The 13,777-nt window shown below is 34.9% G+C and overlaps 1 protein-coding gene across 1 annotated transcript in view; it reads right to left on the reverse strand.

The window, feature by feature from the left end:
* EMB2411 (DNA replication helicase) overlaps positions 1-13,777 on the reverse strand; it is a 95,843-nt gene that overhangs the window by 62,208 nt on the left and 19,858 nt on the right. The window contains exons 8-10 of the mRNA XM_089987796.1: positions 12,984-13,116; positions 12,731-12,841; positions 12,502-12,598 (exon numbers count right to left, since the gene is read on the reverse strand). Of these exons, the coding sequence (XP_089843922.1) occupies positions 12,502-12,598; positions 12,731-12,841; positions 12,984-13,116 (341 nt within the window). The remainder of the gene's footprint in view (positions 1-12,501; positions 12,599-12,730; positions 12,842-12,983; positions 13,117-13,777) is intronic.

Raw genomic sequence — 13,777 nt, forward strand, 5'->3', positions numbered from 1 at the left:
TATTTAGATTTAATTTGAAAATATAACTAATTTTTAGAATAGAAAACATTTTTTAGTTTTGAAAAATATTTTCGAAATTTTCTATTACCTTTATCTCAAGAAATATCCTATCGGTAGTAAATACATTTGACACGCTTGAGTTATGACATTCGAAAAAAATATCACCATTTGGTGTCATATAAAATGAGGCACCTGAGTCAAGAAGCCAAAGAGATTTAACACAAGAAACCGCGGCTTCAGTCGATGAAGCTCCTTTGAATAGGGGTTGAAGGGCTTCTACAAGTTAAGTCAAGGTCGTGTTCCCAATGGTAGACTCTTGTATAGTTTTGAATTCACTTGACTCTTATGTAACCGAGGCAATTATTATCGTAAGGTCTCTTTAACTTAGGGCAATAAGTTTTGACGTGTCCAGGTTCGTGACAATAATAGCAAATAAATTTTTTCCTCTCAAACTCATTACCTTATTTTTCATAGTGATCATTGTTTGGTCTTTAATAGTGTGGTGGTTTGTAAATATGGAATTGGCTTCCCGACCTAGATACGGTTAGAACTGAGTCATCGTCATTCTTAGAAGTCTTTTTTTAAGTCTGTTTTCCTCCCTACTTAGCTCTTCAATGGTATCCTCAACAGAGGATACTTTCCCTCAACGAACAAGAGACGATTTTGTACACTCAAACTCCGATCTTAGGCCATTGATGAATTGATAGAAATGCTCCGCATCAATTTGTCTTTGGCAGAGATTTATATTTTTAGAACAATGCCTTCTAGGCTCAAGAAGAGCCAACTCATTCCAAAGATCGGATAATTCACTAAAGTAATCTCTAGCAATTCTTCCTCCTTAGGTCATAGTACGAATGTAGTCTTGTAGATTGAAGACATGGGCAACATCTTTAAAAGAATACATTCTCTTAAGATAATCCCATGACTTATTTGCACGTTCGAATTTAGCAAGATTAGAGAACTTCTTAATATCAACACTACTAATGAGCCAAAACATAATCTTGGAAAGTTTCATTCTTTATTATTTCCATTTTTTTTAGTAGATGACCATAGTACTGGTTTTCTCAACCTCCGTCAGAGGTAATTCCTTTTTCATCTTCTATTTTAGTGAGAATTAGTTTGGGTTTCGAATCGGACTCATCCACTAATCTGTAAAGAAACAAGTCTTCTAATATCACGCAATATGTCCACCAAAAATTCAAGAGAACAAGCACAACAATTGTCCACAAAAGACACACTACCAAAACCCACACAAAGGGTATTCACAAGAAGACTAAAAAATAAATAATATTTTATTCAACATCAAATGCAATAAACACATTACAAAGAGGAGGGGAGATAACCCCTATTTATATACATGAGAGAAGAGTGAGGGAGAGAGACTCAATAGAGTTGTTGGAGATAGTCCAACAAATCTATTTATAGTCGTTGGACTAGTTCCAACGGCTCTATGACTAGTCATCATAACATTTATAACGACCTCAACTAACTCTCGTAAAAATAGTGAAAAAAAATTTAAAACAATCATGGGAACTTATAGAAGGATCTAGGGCACATCACAGATTTAATATACCAAACCACAAACCAAATTGTGCATTAAATCAACTGAAGAATAAATCAAACTTTATAAATTTTAAATCAAAGAGTCAACTAGTCTAAAACATGAAAAATCGATAATATCAAATTGAGCCATCCTTTCAAAACTCAGACACCAATCACAACTCTCGTAGCCTCCAGCCAGTTAGTCCAGGATATCACTGAGCATCTGTACATGTAAAACGGTTTTAAAAAAGAACCGAAGTCCGCGTACAAATTTTTCTAAAAATCCAAACACTAAAGTAAATAGCATAAACAAATTCATGCATAAATTTCAAAAAACTCACAAGCAATAATTTACCACAACTATTTTACCATTCAAACAATCAAACAAATATCAGAAAGAAACAAATATCATATGAAACTAAATAAGCATGAATGCATGAACTAATGTTGAACAGTAAAATATGCATGATTCAATGCACATACATGAATAACTTATTATGTCATTTATCAGAGTTGCATTTGCATGCATGTCACTATTAAATGCATACAAGTATAACTTTCAGTTTTCCTTAAACCCACGAATACTCAAAACAAGCACAAATTATCGAAGTTCAAATTAGGTACTCAATTGCAGCTTAATACACAATTTGTATTTTATAATTGGGTTTCATACTTGTTCCTCGACCGATATTAGGAATCATCACCTTCTATCGAAAGATTAAGAATCATCACCTAATGTCGAGACATCAATGAAAATCCTCAAACATTGATGTCGAGACATTAATGAAAACCCTCAAAAATAAATTTTGCAATGCATAAATAAAATTAACAACATTTGAAGCAACACCTACTCCGAGCCTACACAGCCCGCAGTGGTTAACATCTGACCACCAACACGTCTCAAAAGTAATTTATACAACTTGAAAAATTTCAATGAACATGCAACACAATGTTTCTAAACATGTTCACAATCCATATTCAAAACACAGAAAATGAATGCATATTAAGCCAAGTACATATGCATGCAAATAGATGCTTGCAGGATACACCATTCATGATCAATTTCATGCATAATCAACCAAACATGCATATGATCACATTCATACAAACATCTAATTAATTTCAAATTCATTTGTATGATATGCACAATTACAAACTGATCAAATCAGGATCAGATTCATGTATCATCTTAAAAGAATACATATTCCAATCAGATTTATGTACATGACCAATTTCATATACTCAAATCAACTATGCAGTAAATTTACCATTGTTGATCCGGTTCATACCATAACGAGATAAGTGCAATCAACGGATCAGATTCATGTGCACGATCAGATTCATGTACATGAATCGACCACTAAATAATAAACATATCATTGTTGGCCCGATAATCAAGCCAATAGTTGGGGCTGATCCATGTACATGGGCCGGCCAGGCTGAAATATACATATTGACAGCATGTTGGTTCATCCATGTACATGATTAAAATCATGTACATGGCTCAGCCAGAATACAAATACTCATGTACCAACCTGCTGGTTGATCCACGTACATGATCTCAATCATTTACATGGGTCGGCCAGGCCAAAGATATATATATATATATACAACAGCCTGTACAACATGTTGGTTGATCCATATGTACATGGGTCGGCCAGACCCAAAAGTATACATATAACCTGTACAACATGCCGGCTGCATATATACATGAGTATGAAACTCGATAATCTGAAACACCTAAATATCCCGAGGCATGAGTATCAACTTGACAAAATCTGAATCTAAAACAAATATTCAGATGCATGAGCATATAACTCCACAAATTCTTAATCAAACAAAATATTCAGATGCATAAACATGTAACTCGACAGATCTGAATCAAAAGAATCTATTCAGAATGCATTGATATATATATATATATATAACTCGACAAATCTGAATTAAACAAATATATTTAGATGCATGTATATGTCCATAACTCAGCAAATCTGAATAAAAATATTCATATGTGACTCAGCAAATCTGAATAAAAATATTCAGATGTGCGAGCCAAACTCGTTAAGCCTGAAACAGTGAAAATATATTGAGATGCATGCATGCTAAACTCATTCAGTCTGAAACAGTGAAAATATATTCAGATGCAGGTATGCTAATCTCGTTAAGTCTGAAACAGTAAAATATATTCAGATTGCATGGACAACAAAAACCGATAAATCTAAATCATAAACTCCATTCAAATGCATGAACAAAAAAGGTCATCAGACATACATACATACATACATGCATGCATGCATGCATGCATGCATGCATGCATGCATACATACATACATACATACATACATACATACATACATACATACATACATACATACATACATACATACATACATACATACATACATACATACATACATACATACATACATACATACATACATACATACATACATACATACATACATACATACATACATACATACATACATATATATGTTAAAATGTATCTAATATATATATATATATATTCTGTATATTACAAAATACCCAATAGGGGTAGTTTTGTAATTTCACATAGTTGTTTTAGAAAACAACTATTTTCAGTTTTCATTAAAATGTATTTTTCTTTTTTATTTTTTTCCTTTTTATTTTTATATTTTTTAAATAAAAAAAAGGGGCTCCAACATAGAGTCGTTGGAGCCCCCAACGGTCACAAATGTGACCGTTGGGGGCTCCCAACGACTCCATGGGAGCCCCCTTTTGGGCTCCCCTTTTGAGGCATTTTGCCTTCTCTTCTCTCCTCTCCCTTTTGTATAAATAGGGGTGATCCCCTTGTATATTTTTCATTCTTGAGAGCTTTCTCTCTTCTCAATAAGAGGCTTTTTATATTGTTGCCTTCTTAAAGGCTTGTGCTTGTATTGTCCCTTTGTGGACTTGTGATATTGTCTCTTTTATTCATTGCTGTAAGTGCTTGCATGCACTCTTTATATTTCCGCAATATCTCATTACATGGTATCAGAGCCACTTGATTCTTGAAGGAAAGGTGTGGTTCGTGTCTTTTAGATATCTTCTCACTTCTTGGCAACATCATGGAGACAAAGATTGACCTTTCTTTCAAGCTCAATGGAAAGAATTATATGATGTGGGCATCGGCAATGGAAAATAATCTCAAAGGGAAGAAGCTTTGGGGTTTTGTCATGGGTTCCGTTCCGGAACCTAAACTTATGCTCACGAAGATTGAAGAAGGTCAAGAAAAGGCTCTTGAAGGAGATGCTCGCCTCAAGGCCATTGAAAGTCATCAAAAGGAAGTGGAAGATTGGGAAAGCAATCACGCAAAAATCCTTGCGTGGTTTATGAATAATGTGGAGCTTAAGGTATGTGCTAATATAGCTAAATTTCGTAGAGCCAATGAGGCTTGGTCCTTTATGAAGGGTATGTATACCCAAAAGGATCTTGCAAGAGCATACTTCTTGCAAGAAAAGATTATAACCACCAAGCAAGGTGATTCTAGCATTCAAGACTATTATAGTGCTTTAAACCCACTATGGGATGAATTGGCTCTCTTGGAGCCAAAATGGGTTTTTATGGAAGATATGGATTTAAGGCAAAAACAAATGGAACAAGAGCGATTGTTTCAATTCCTTTTTGGGCTACGTCCTCAATTTGAGCAAGTGAGATCTTCACTTCTCCATAGATCTATTTTTCCTCCTATTGAGGATGCTATTACCGAAATCACTCAAGAGGAGACAAGGCTTGGCATGAGTAAGCATGTTGATGAAGTCCTTGCCGTATCCAAACCGGGTAATAATGTTAGAACCTATAAGCCTCCTCATTTTGGGAAACAAGGAAACTACAATGGAGGAAGAAAAATGATTGTTTGTCATTATTGCAATGAGCCGGGTCACATTAGACCCGCTTGTCCTAAGCTTATTGGAACCTTCAAGCCTAAAGTGGCTTCTCTTGAGGAAACCACCACCAAAGAAGATGAAGGCAAGAACAATGACATCAAAGAAACTCTTGGACAAATATCTATGGCTCTCCAACAAATGCTAAAAGTTTCTTCTTCCACATCGGGTGCGGCTATTGCTTCATCATCTTCACCCGGTACGTATTCTTGGATCCTTGACTCCGGAGCTTCTTTTCATATGACCCCTCATGAAAATGCACTTATTGATGTTTGCACCAATTCAAAGGACTCTTGTGTCTCTACGGCCGATGGAACCTTTTTAAAAATTTCAAGTATTGGCTCTTTTAAAGATTCACAAAATTTTTGTGTTCCAAAAGTAAGAGTTGTTCCTAAACTAAATTTAAACCTATATATATATATATATATTCAGCATGTATGGGCATAAAAAAAATCGACAATATGAATTCAGATATATGAATATCAAAATCGACAGATTTGAAACTTCATGCATATTTTTAGATGCATGGCCAAGAAAATCAAATCTGGACTTCATAAGTATTTTAGATACAGGTTTAATGAAATAGATAAACCTAAATACATGTGTATCTTTACATGATCACAAATCAAAACTTCTACATATCCATATATATTCAATGGCATCAACAAGGGAAATTGTAAGCATGGAAATATATATATATACACACACACACATATATATATATATAATCGATAGTACATGTAATATATATAAATATACAACTTTAATATCAGATTCCCCTTTTTCCCAGCTAAACTTATGCTTAAATTAATTTATACGATTCTCTTTCCCGTGCGAATTTAGAGAGAAACCCATACCTTGATTCAAAAGGTGAAAAAGATAGAAAATCGATGGACGCTTTGAAAAATATTTTCTTTTCTTTTTCTCCATCCTTTTCTTCTTTTCTTTTCTTTCTTTTCTTTCTTTTCTTTCTTCTCTAAGCCCTCACACAATTTTTTTGTTTCTTGTTTTTCTCAATCTCTCTCTCTCTCACCCACTCTCTCTAGAACACGAGTTCTAGAGAGAGGCTTCTATCCCACCTTTTTATACTTTGTGTTTTAGTCTAGAAGGGGGTGACGTCCCCTCTAGATTTATCCTTTATTTGAGTAGAGTTCTACTACATATAGAACTCTACTCTATCTTATCTTCTAGATATTATTTATTTTATTAATTGTTTTTTTATTATTTAATTTAATATCTCAAAAGAATATTCCAGAGGGTGACGCCCCCCTCTGGAAGGCTTCATGGGGTAAAGTTCTACCCCCACGTAGAACTCTATATTATCCTTTAACTCTTCCATATGAACACATCGATAATTCATTTGACGTAGCTCATTAGATGAACTTGTCATATGGTTATTAAAATCTAGGAAGTTCAAAAAAATGAGGAAAAAGTAGTGAAAACAAATGGTTGTAACGAAACACCAAGAATGCTTCAAATGTCACTTGTGGACAAATACAATCTCAATGACCACTTATGGGTCAATTACATGAACACAAATTTACACAAATCAGCCACTTAAGGGCACACAACACACATAAAAATATGTATTAGTATTGAGAAAATACTCTAAACAAAAGCATAAATGAAGAGGGGTTTCAACCCCTTTATATACAAAAGAGAGAAGTCATGTAGTCGTTGGGACCCCAACGGCTAGAAATGTAGACGTTGGGGAGATCCCCCTATATTTAAATGTACAATAACAATAAAAAAGAAAAGATAAAATAAAAAGAATATGTACAAAGACCATAATACCCTTATACGAACAAAAAGCCTAAAATACCCCTATGCATACAAACATTGACACTCTCCTTCAAACTTACAATGTGATTACCAAAAGTTTGCCTAATAAGAAATGAAACCTAGGAAAAGGAAGGGCTTTAGTGAAGAAGTCTGCAAGTTGATATTCAGATATGACATATGGCAGCGAAACAGTCGTCTTTAGAAATTCTTCTCTGACACAATGGCAGTCCATCTCGATGCGCTTAGTGCGCTCATGAAATGTATGATTCCCAACAATGTATATGGCACCTTGCACCTTTTTTATCACAGCATAATCTAGATGGTGTTGTTGACTGTACTCCCATGTTTTCTAGGAACCTCTTCAACCAAACAATCTTTGATATTGTGGTGGTCATAGCACGATACTTGGCTTTTGTAGATGACAGAGACACCTTTTGTTGCATTTTACATTTATAGAACACCAGTGAGTCTCCTACAAAAACACAGAAACCAGTGGATAAGCATCAATCATTGGGATGTCCTCCCCCGTCTGAGTTAGAATATGCAACTAATTAAAGAGCGGAGGAGGAAGATAATAATAATCCTTTCTTAACAGAATTTCTTAAATATCTAACAATACGCATAACAACACTCATATGAACTGGGGTAGGAGAGTGTTGAAATTGAATAGCAGTATGTATTGCATGGGTTATGTCTGGTTTGGTGATAGTCAAGTATGTCAAGGCACCGATAATTTGTCGATATGGAGTGGGATCGTCCAATGGAGTTACATCATCGATCTTCAACTTTGAATTGATAATCTCGAGTGTGCCCACTCTTTTCTCGTCAATTAGTCTAGACTTGTCAATAATCTCAGTAGCAAATTTAGATTGAATTAACAAATATCCTTAGGGAGAATAAGCTACTTCAATCTCCATGAAGAATCTAAGAAAACCTAAATCAGTCATTTCGAAATTTTGTTTGAGTACATGCTTAATATGATTTCCTCCATGTTTATCTTGTGCTATGATCATGCCATCAACATAGAGAAGCAAAATTATAATACCTGCAATAGATTATTTAACAAATAAAATAGTGTCAGTATAACATGAAAAATATCCAAGACGAGTCATAACAGAACTAAAGAGATCATACCAAGCCTTCAGTATTTGTTTGAGACCATACAAGGCCTTTTTGAGAGGAAGAACCTTTAAAATCGGAATATCATAACAAGGTGGTGGATCTATATAAACTTTTTGAATTCTCCATTAAGGAAGACATTTTTTACATCCATTTGGTAGATAGAAAAATTCCGACTAGCGACCACAGTTATAAGTGTTCTAACAGTAATCACTCTAGCGACAGGGGCAAAAGTCTCATCATAATCTATCTCATATTCTTGTGAGTACTCTTTGGCTACCAATCTGGCTTTATGTCTTTCCAATGTTCCATCACTTTTAGTTTTAACCTCGAAGACCCATCTACATCCTATTCATTCCTTCCCAAGTGGTAAGTTAATCAATTCCCAAGTTTTAGATTTTTCTAATGCTTTTATTTCTTCACACATGGCATTTTGCCATTCTGAATAGTTTTTAGCTCGATTATATGAGGTTGGTAAAAAATAGGAGAAAATGTTTGCTAGACGAGCTCTGTATTGAAGGGCAAAGGATTTATATGCCACAAATCTATCAAGTTCTTTATGTTGTCTTTCAGAGTACCTAATGTTTCTAGTTTCTTGGTTTTCTAGGTTGGAATACCTTTTCAAGGCATTAGGATGATAGTTCTCTTGTCTTCTTTTATATTGAATGATTTGAGAGTGATCCTAATGTCCACGAGTATGTATTTGAGGTTCATCATTGTCAATTTGATTCTCGTCTTATATCAAATCACTATCATTCTTAGAATCCAATTCAAAGAATATATATTCATCTTCTTTCTTAGGCACATTTTTATCAAAAAAAACACTTTTTTTAAAAAAAAAAAAGTGATATTTCTTGAAACATATAATTTATCATTTTCAAAATCATAGCATCAAAATCCCTTTTGACTCTCACCATACCCAAGAAATACGTAGGTGATGGCCCTTGGAGATGACTTAGCATTTTTATTGGTTAAAACAAAATACTTACATTCAAAAGGTTCTTAGTCTAAAATAATTAGGAGAAACTTTGAAAAGTTTTTCATATGGAGTTATATTTTGAAGTTTTGATTATGGAAGCTGAATTATAAGGTAAACTGCAATAAGAGTTGCTTTAACCCAAAAATGTTTTGGAACACATTTCGAAATGAGAAAAGTCCTTGCAGTTTCTATTATATGTTTATGATTTCGTTCGGTTAATTCATTTTGTTGAGGTTTGTTTGCACAAGACCTTTGGTGTAAGATTCCATTGGAATCAAATAACTTTTTAAATCATTTGACATGTATTCTCCCCTTAAATCAGAACGAAAGATACGTATGTTTGTCTTGAAAAGATATGTAACTAATTTATGAACATTTTTGATGTTTTAAAATACTTCACTTTTTGTGCCTAAGAAAGTAGATTCATGTATAACGAGAATAATCATCCACACAAAAAAACATAATATACATATCCACCTTTATATTTCACTAGGGTCAAGCCCAAAACTTCATAATGCATTAATTCAAGCAGTTTCGAAGCAAAAAAGGTCCTCTCTTGATAAGGAATGGTTTCATCTTTACAAGTATACAATCATCACATTAGATTTTTTTCATTGAAAAAATTTCTCAAATGAGATACATTTGACAGCTTAATAATACTAGGATGACCTAGTCTTTGATGCCACAAAATTAAATCCAATTTTTATTCATTGAGACAAAAATGTTTATTTTGAATAATTAATTGATCCATATAGTAGAGGTCTCCTTCTCTATGCCCTTCCCCAGTCTGCCTCCCGGACTGGAGATCATGTATTAAGCATTGGTCATATACGAAGAAGACGGATCGGTGATTTGAGAGACAAAAAGTAAGTTTAAATTGAGTTTTGGAATAATTCTTATTTTGGAATACAAAAATTTGGAGATTTTTCAAAATTTCTAATTCCTTTAATATCAAGAGAGGTTTCATCCGCAGTGAAAACATTTTTTCTACTTGAATCAATACTATGATTAGTATGCATGGAACCATTGTAGGTCATATGAAATGAAGCACCAAAATCTAGGAGCCAAGGAGTCATATCTGGGGTGATAAAGTGGAGACAGCACACGAGTTATGAACTTTTGAGGAGAGGTTGCAAGGCTTCCATCAATTGTGATAGTGACATGTTCCCTATGGATTTACTTGAATTTTCTGTTGACTTGAGAAGTACCCACCGAAGCGATTTTTCTTACATCTTTAGATTTAAATTCCGGACAATACGGTTTGATATGTCCAGGTTATCCTCAGTTGTAACAAACAATTTTCTTCTTTCCATCTCCTTTTTCGTCATAAGATCAAGGTTTTCAAAAATTGTTGTTTGGGTAGAAATGTGAGAGCTTATATGCATGAGAATTAGCACCTGGTCTTAAAATGACTAGAACATTATCCTTTAACTCCTTTGATTCGATTTAGGACTTTAACCTTTTGGGGTTTCCCAAATGGGTTCCATCTTGGCCATTTGAACCATGGTTGCCAGTTGAGGAAGCGGGAGCGGGAAGCGATACGGGAAGCGGGAGCGAGAAGCGAGGCACTTTCAAAATTTTAGGAAGCGGGGAAGCGTGGGACCACTTAGGAGCGATTCGGGAAGTGTCTCGGAAGCGACCTAGGAAGCGTCTCGGAAGCGACCTAGGAAGCGTCTCGGAAGCGAGGGGGAAGCGAAAAAAATAAAAATAAAAAATACAAAAAAATTGAAAAAAACAGGGGAAGCGAGGGGGAAGCGAGGGGGAAGCGTGGGGGAAGCGTGATGGGAAGCGCGCTTCCCATTAAAGGGAAGCGTGTCCCCCATTAAAGGGAAACGCGCTTCCCAAAAAAGGGGGACGCTTCCCCCCACGCTTCGGAAGCGCGACGTTTCGCGCTTCCGAAGCGCGCTTCCCCTTTCAGCTAGGCGCTTCCGGTAACTCTGATTTGAACCCACAACCGTTTTAGAGTCTCATAGTACTCTCTCACACTCTTTTCTCCTTACTTGCAAGCATGAATTTTGTCTTGCAATTCTCATCTATATGTGGCATCATTTTGAGTATAAGTTTGTTTGATAAAGAGTGAAGCTTCATCGGCTCTTTCAAATTCCAATATGTTTTCACATGTATATTCACTCATACTTCCCATAAATAAGGAAATGACCTTTGCATGTCCAAATTCTCATTCTTTCATAGCTTTCTTATAGCTCAAGAGAGCCTTCTCTTTCTCTTCTCCTTTAAGAACCACATCTTTAGTAGTTTTATCCTTTTCACTAAAGGTCTTTGTAAGAATAGGTTGTAGTTCCATTGAGGAACCATCAACATATTCCCACAAACCTTTTCCGATTAGGATTCTTTTGATGGCGGTGGCTCATAAGTTATAGTTATTTCCATCAAATTTAATAAGGATCACCGTCACCACCTCCTTGTCACCTATTAAAGAGATAAGAGAGAAAGCTAAAAAAATACAAAACCAAAAAGAATAGAAGGTACTTATGGCAAAGATCTACAATCTTCAAAGAATTAGCCACCCGAGCATCAATCTTCAAGTGAGGCTATAGGCACGCTTCCCGAGGTTTTATCTGATCTTCTCGATCTCCTAGAGTCTTTTGAATATCTCAATAACCCCAATAGAGCACCATGGCGCTCGTACCATGTAATGAAATACCAAGGATGCTTTAAATGTCACTTATGGACAAATACAATTACAACGACCACTTATGGGTAAATTACATGAACACAAATCAGTCACTTAAGGATACACAACACACATAAAAACATGTATTTGTATTGAGAAAATGTTCTAAGCAAAAGAATACATGAAGGGGGATTTCAACTCCTTTATATACAAAAGAGAGAAGCCATGTAGTCATCGGGATCCCCAATGGGTCTATGGCCAAAAGACCAAAAAGCTCTATCCCATATTTAAATGTACAACAACAAAAAAAGGAAAATAAAAATAAGAGGATTATGTACAATGACCATAATACCCCTTCATGAACAAAAAGACTAAAATACCCCTATACATACATACATTGACAATGCCAGATTCCCACAATCGGAAGTTAGTACATTTTGATTATTTAACCCATAAGTACATCATCAACAATAATTCTCTTAAATGCATTTTTGAAGAAAATACAAATGAGAGAAAAAGGCAGAAGGTAAAATGATAATGACCTTCAATGGCATATAAGTTCTCAATGTTTTTCTGAAGCACCATGCTTGCATATTGTTCTAAGTAGTCCTTTGTTGGCAACTCATGTATAAGTCCAGCCTGCAGAACAAAAAGTTGCCTTTTGTTGTCATTATGTACCAAATAGATGCACCAGTCATTTTTCTAACAAAGGAATATATATTTACATACTAGAATGCAGCTAATGCAGTGACTTCTAATAAGCATGCCAACCTGAAAGACGTGATGAAGCAGAGTACCCACTAATGCTGCAGCAGATTGGCCCCTTGACTTAATCCTTTCATCAAGAACAGCCCGTCTAGGACAGCTAAAACTAGCTGCAACCTGCAAGAAAACTATTTCTTATTTCACAGAACCTAAGAGATAAAGACTCTTCGATATTGTGTATTGATAATAGAAACCAATAGGTGCTTGCGGAAAGCCTAAGCTAACATCAACATGAGAAAAAACATCAATAAGTACTCACGCGTGTACCGGAGACTAGTATATCTGGATGAATAATTATGATATTACTCTCATGATCAACAACACATTTTCCCTCATTGTCAAATTCACCAATGATATTTATGGTATCCCCAGGTCCAACCAAGCTAGAAAACCTGAAACAAACCAAAAGAGAAAAAATAAAGAGAAGGAATGCACTAGTAGTCTAGTAATTTATTGTTGTTCCTCAAGTGCAATAAGATGAAATCAAACATATCCCCATCGTGAATCATAACAAAAATGGCTCAAAAGTATCAAATGCCATTAACAGAGAGAAAACATAAATGACAAAAAATTGTCAATAAAAAAAATAAATAGCTTTCACCTTCATGGCAATGTGATTGACAATCATATCATCAATCATACTGGCAGAAAATATACATGTCATTCTAAGTACTTAACGGCAAAAACATATATCATAAGGTTTCTCAATAAGTCATAAAACAATAAAGTACACGTAAAGGTAAAGCATAAATTATCTTAAGAAATCATAAAGATAAACGCCTTGAAAAAGAAGCTAACACCAACAGCCCACTAAAGAGCTAAACATCATATTCTAACACAACATGAAGAGAACACTATGAAAACTAAAAGTTCTAAACAAATAACATAAGGGCCTATTTGGAATCTAGAAACTGGGATAAGAATTAATGCATTTGGCAAAAAAGTTGGTCAAACTACCACCTGGTGGCTGTTTGGAAACTGGTAGCTGGGATAGGAGTTAATGCATTTGGAATGGGAAGTGGCATTGTAATTACACTAAAGCATGGAATTGAC

Source organism: Nuphar pumila, chromosome 2 (genome assembly GCF_984573655.1).
Source record: "Nuphar pumila chromosome 2, dmNupPumi1.hap1.1, whole genome shotgun sequence".
Taxonomy (NCBI): domain Eukaryota; kingdom Viridiplantae; phylum Streptophyta; class Magnoliopsida; order Nymphaeales; family Nymphaeaceae; genus Nuphar; species Nuphar pumila.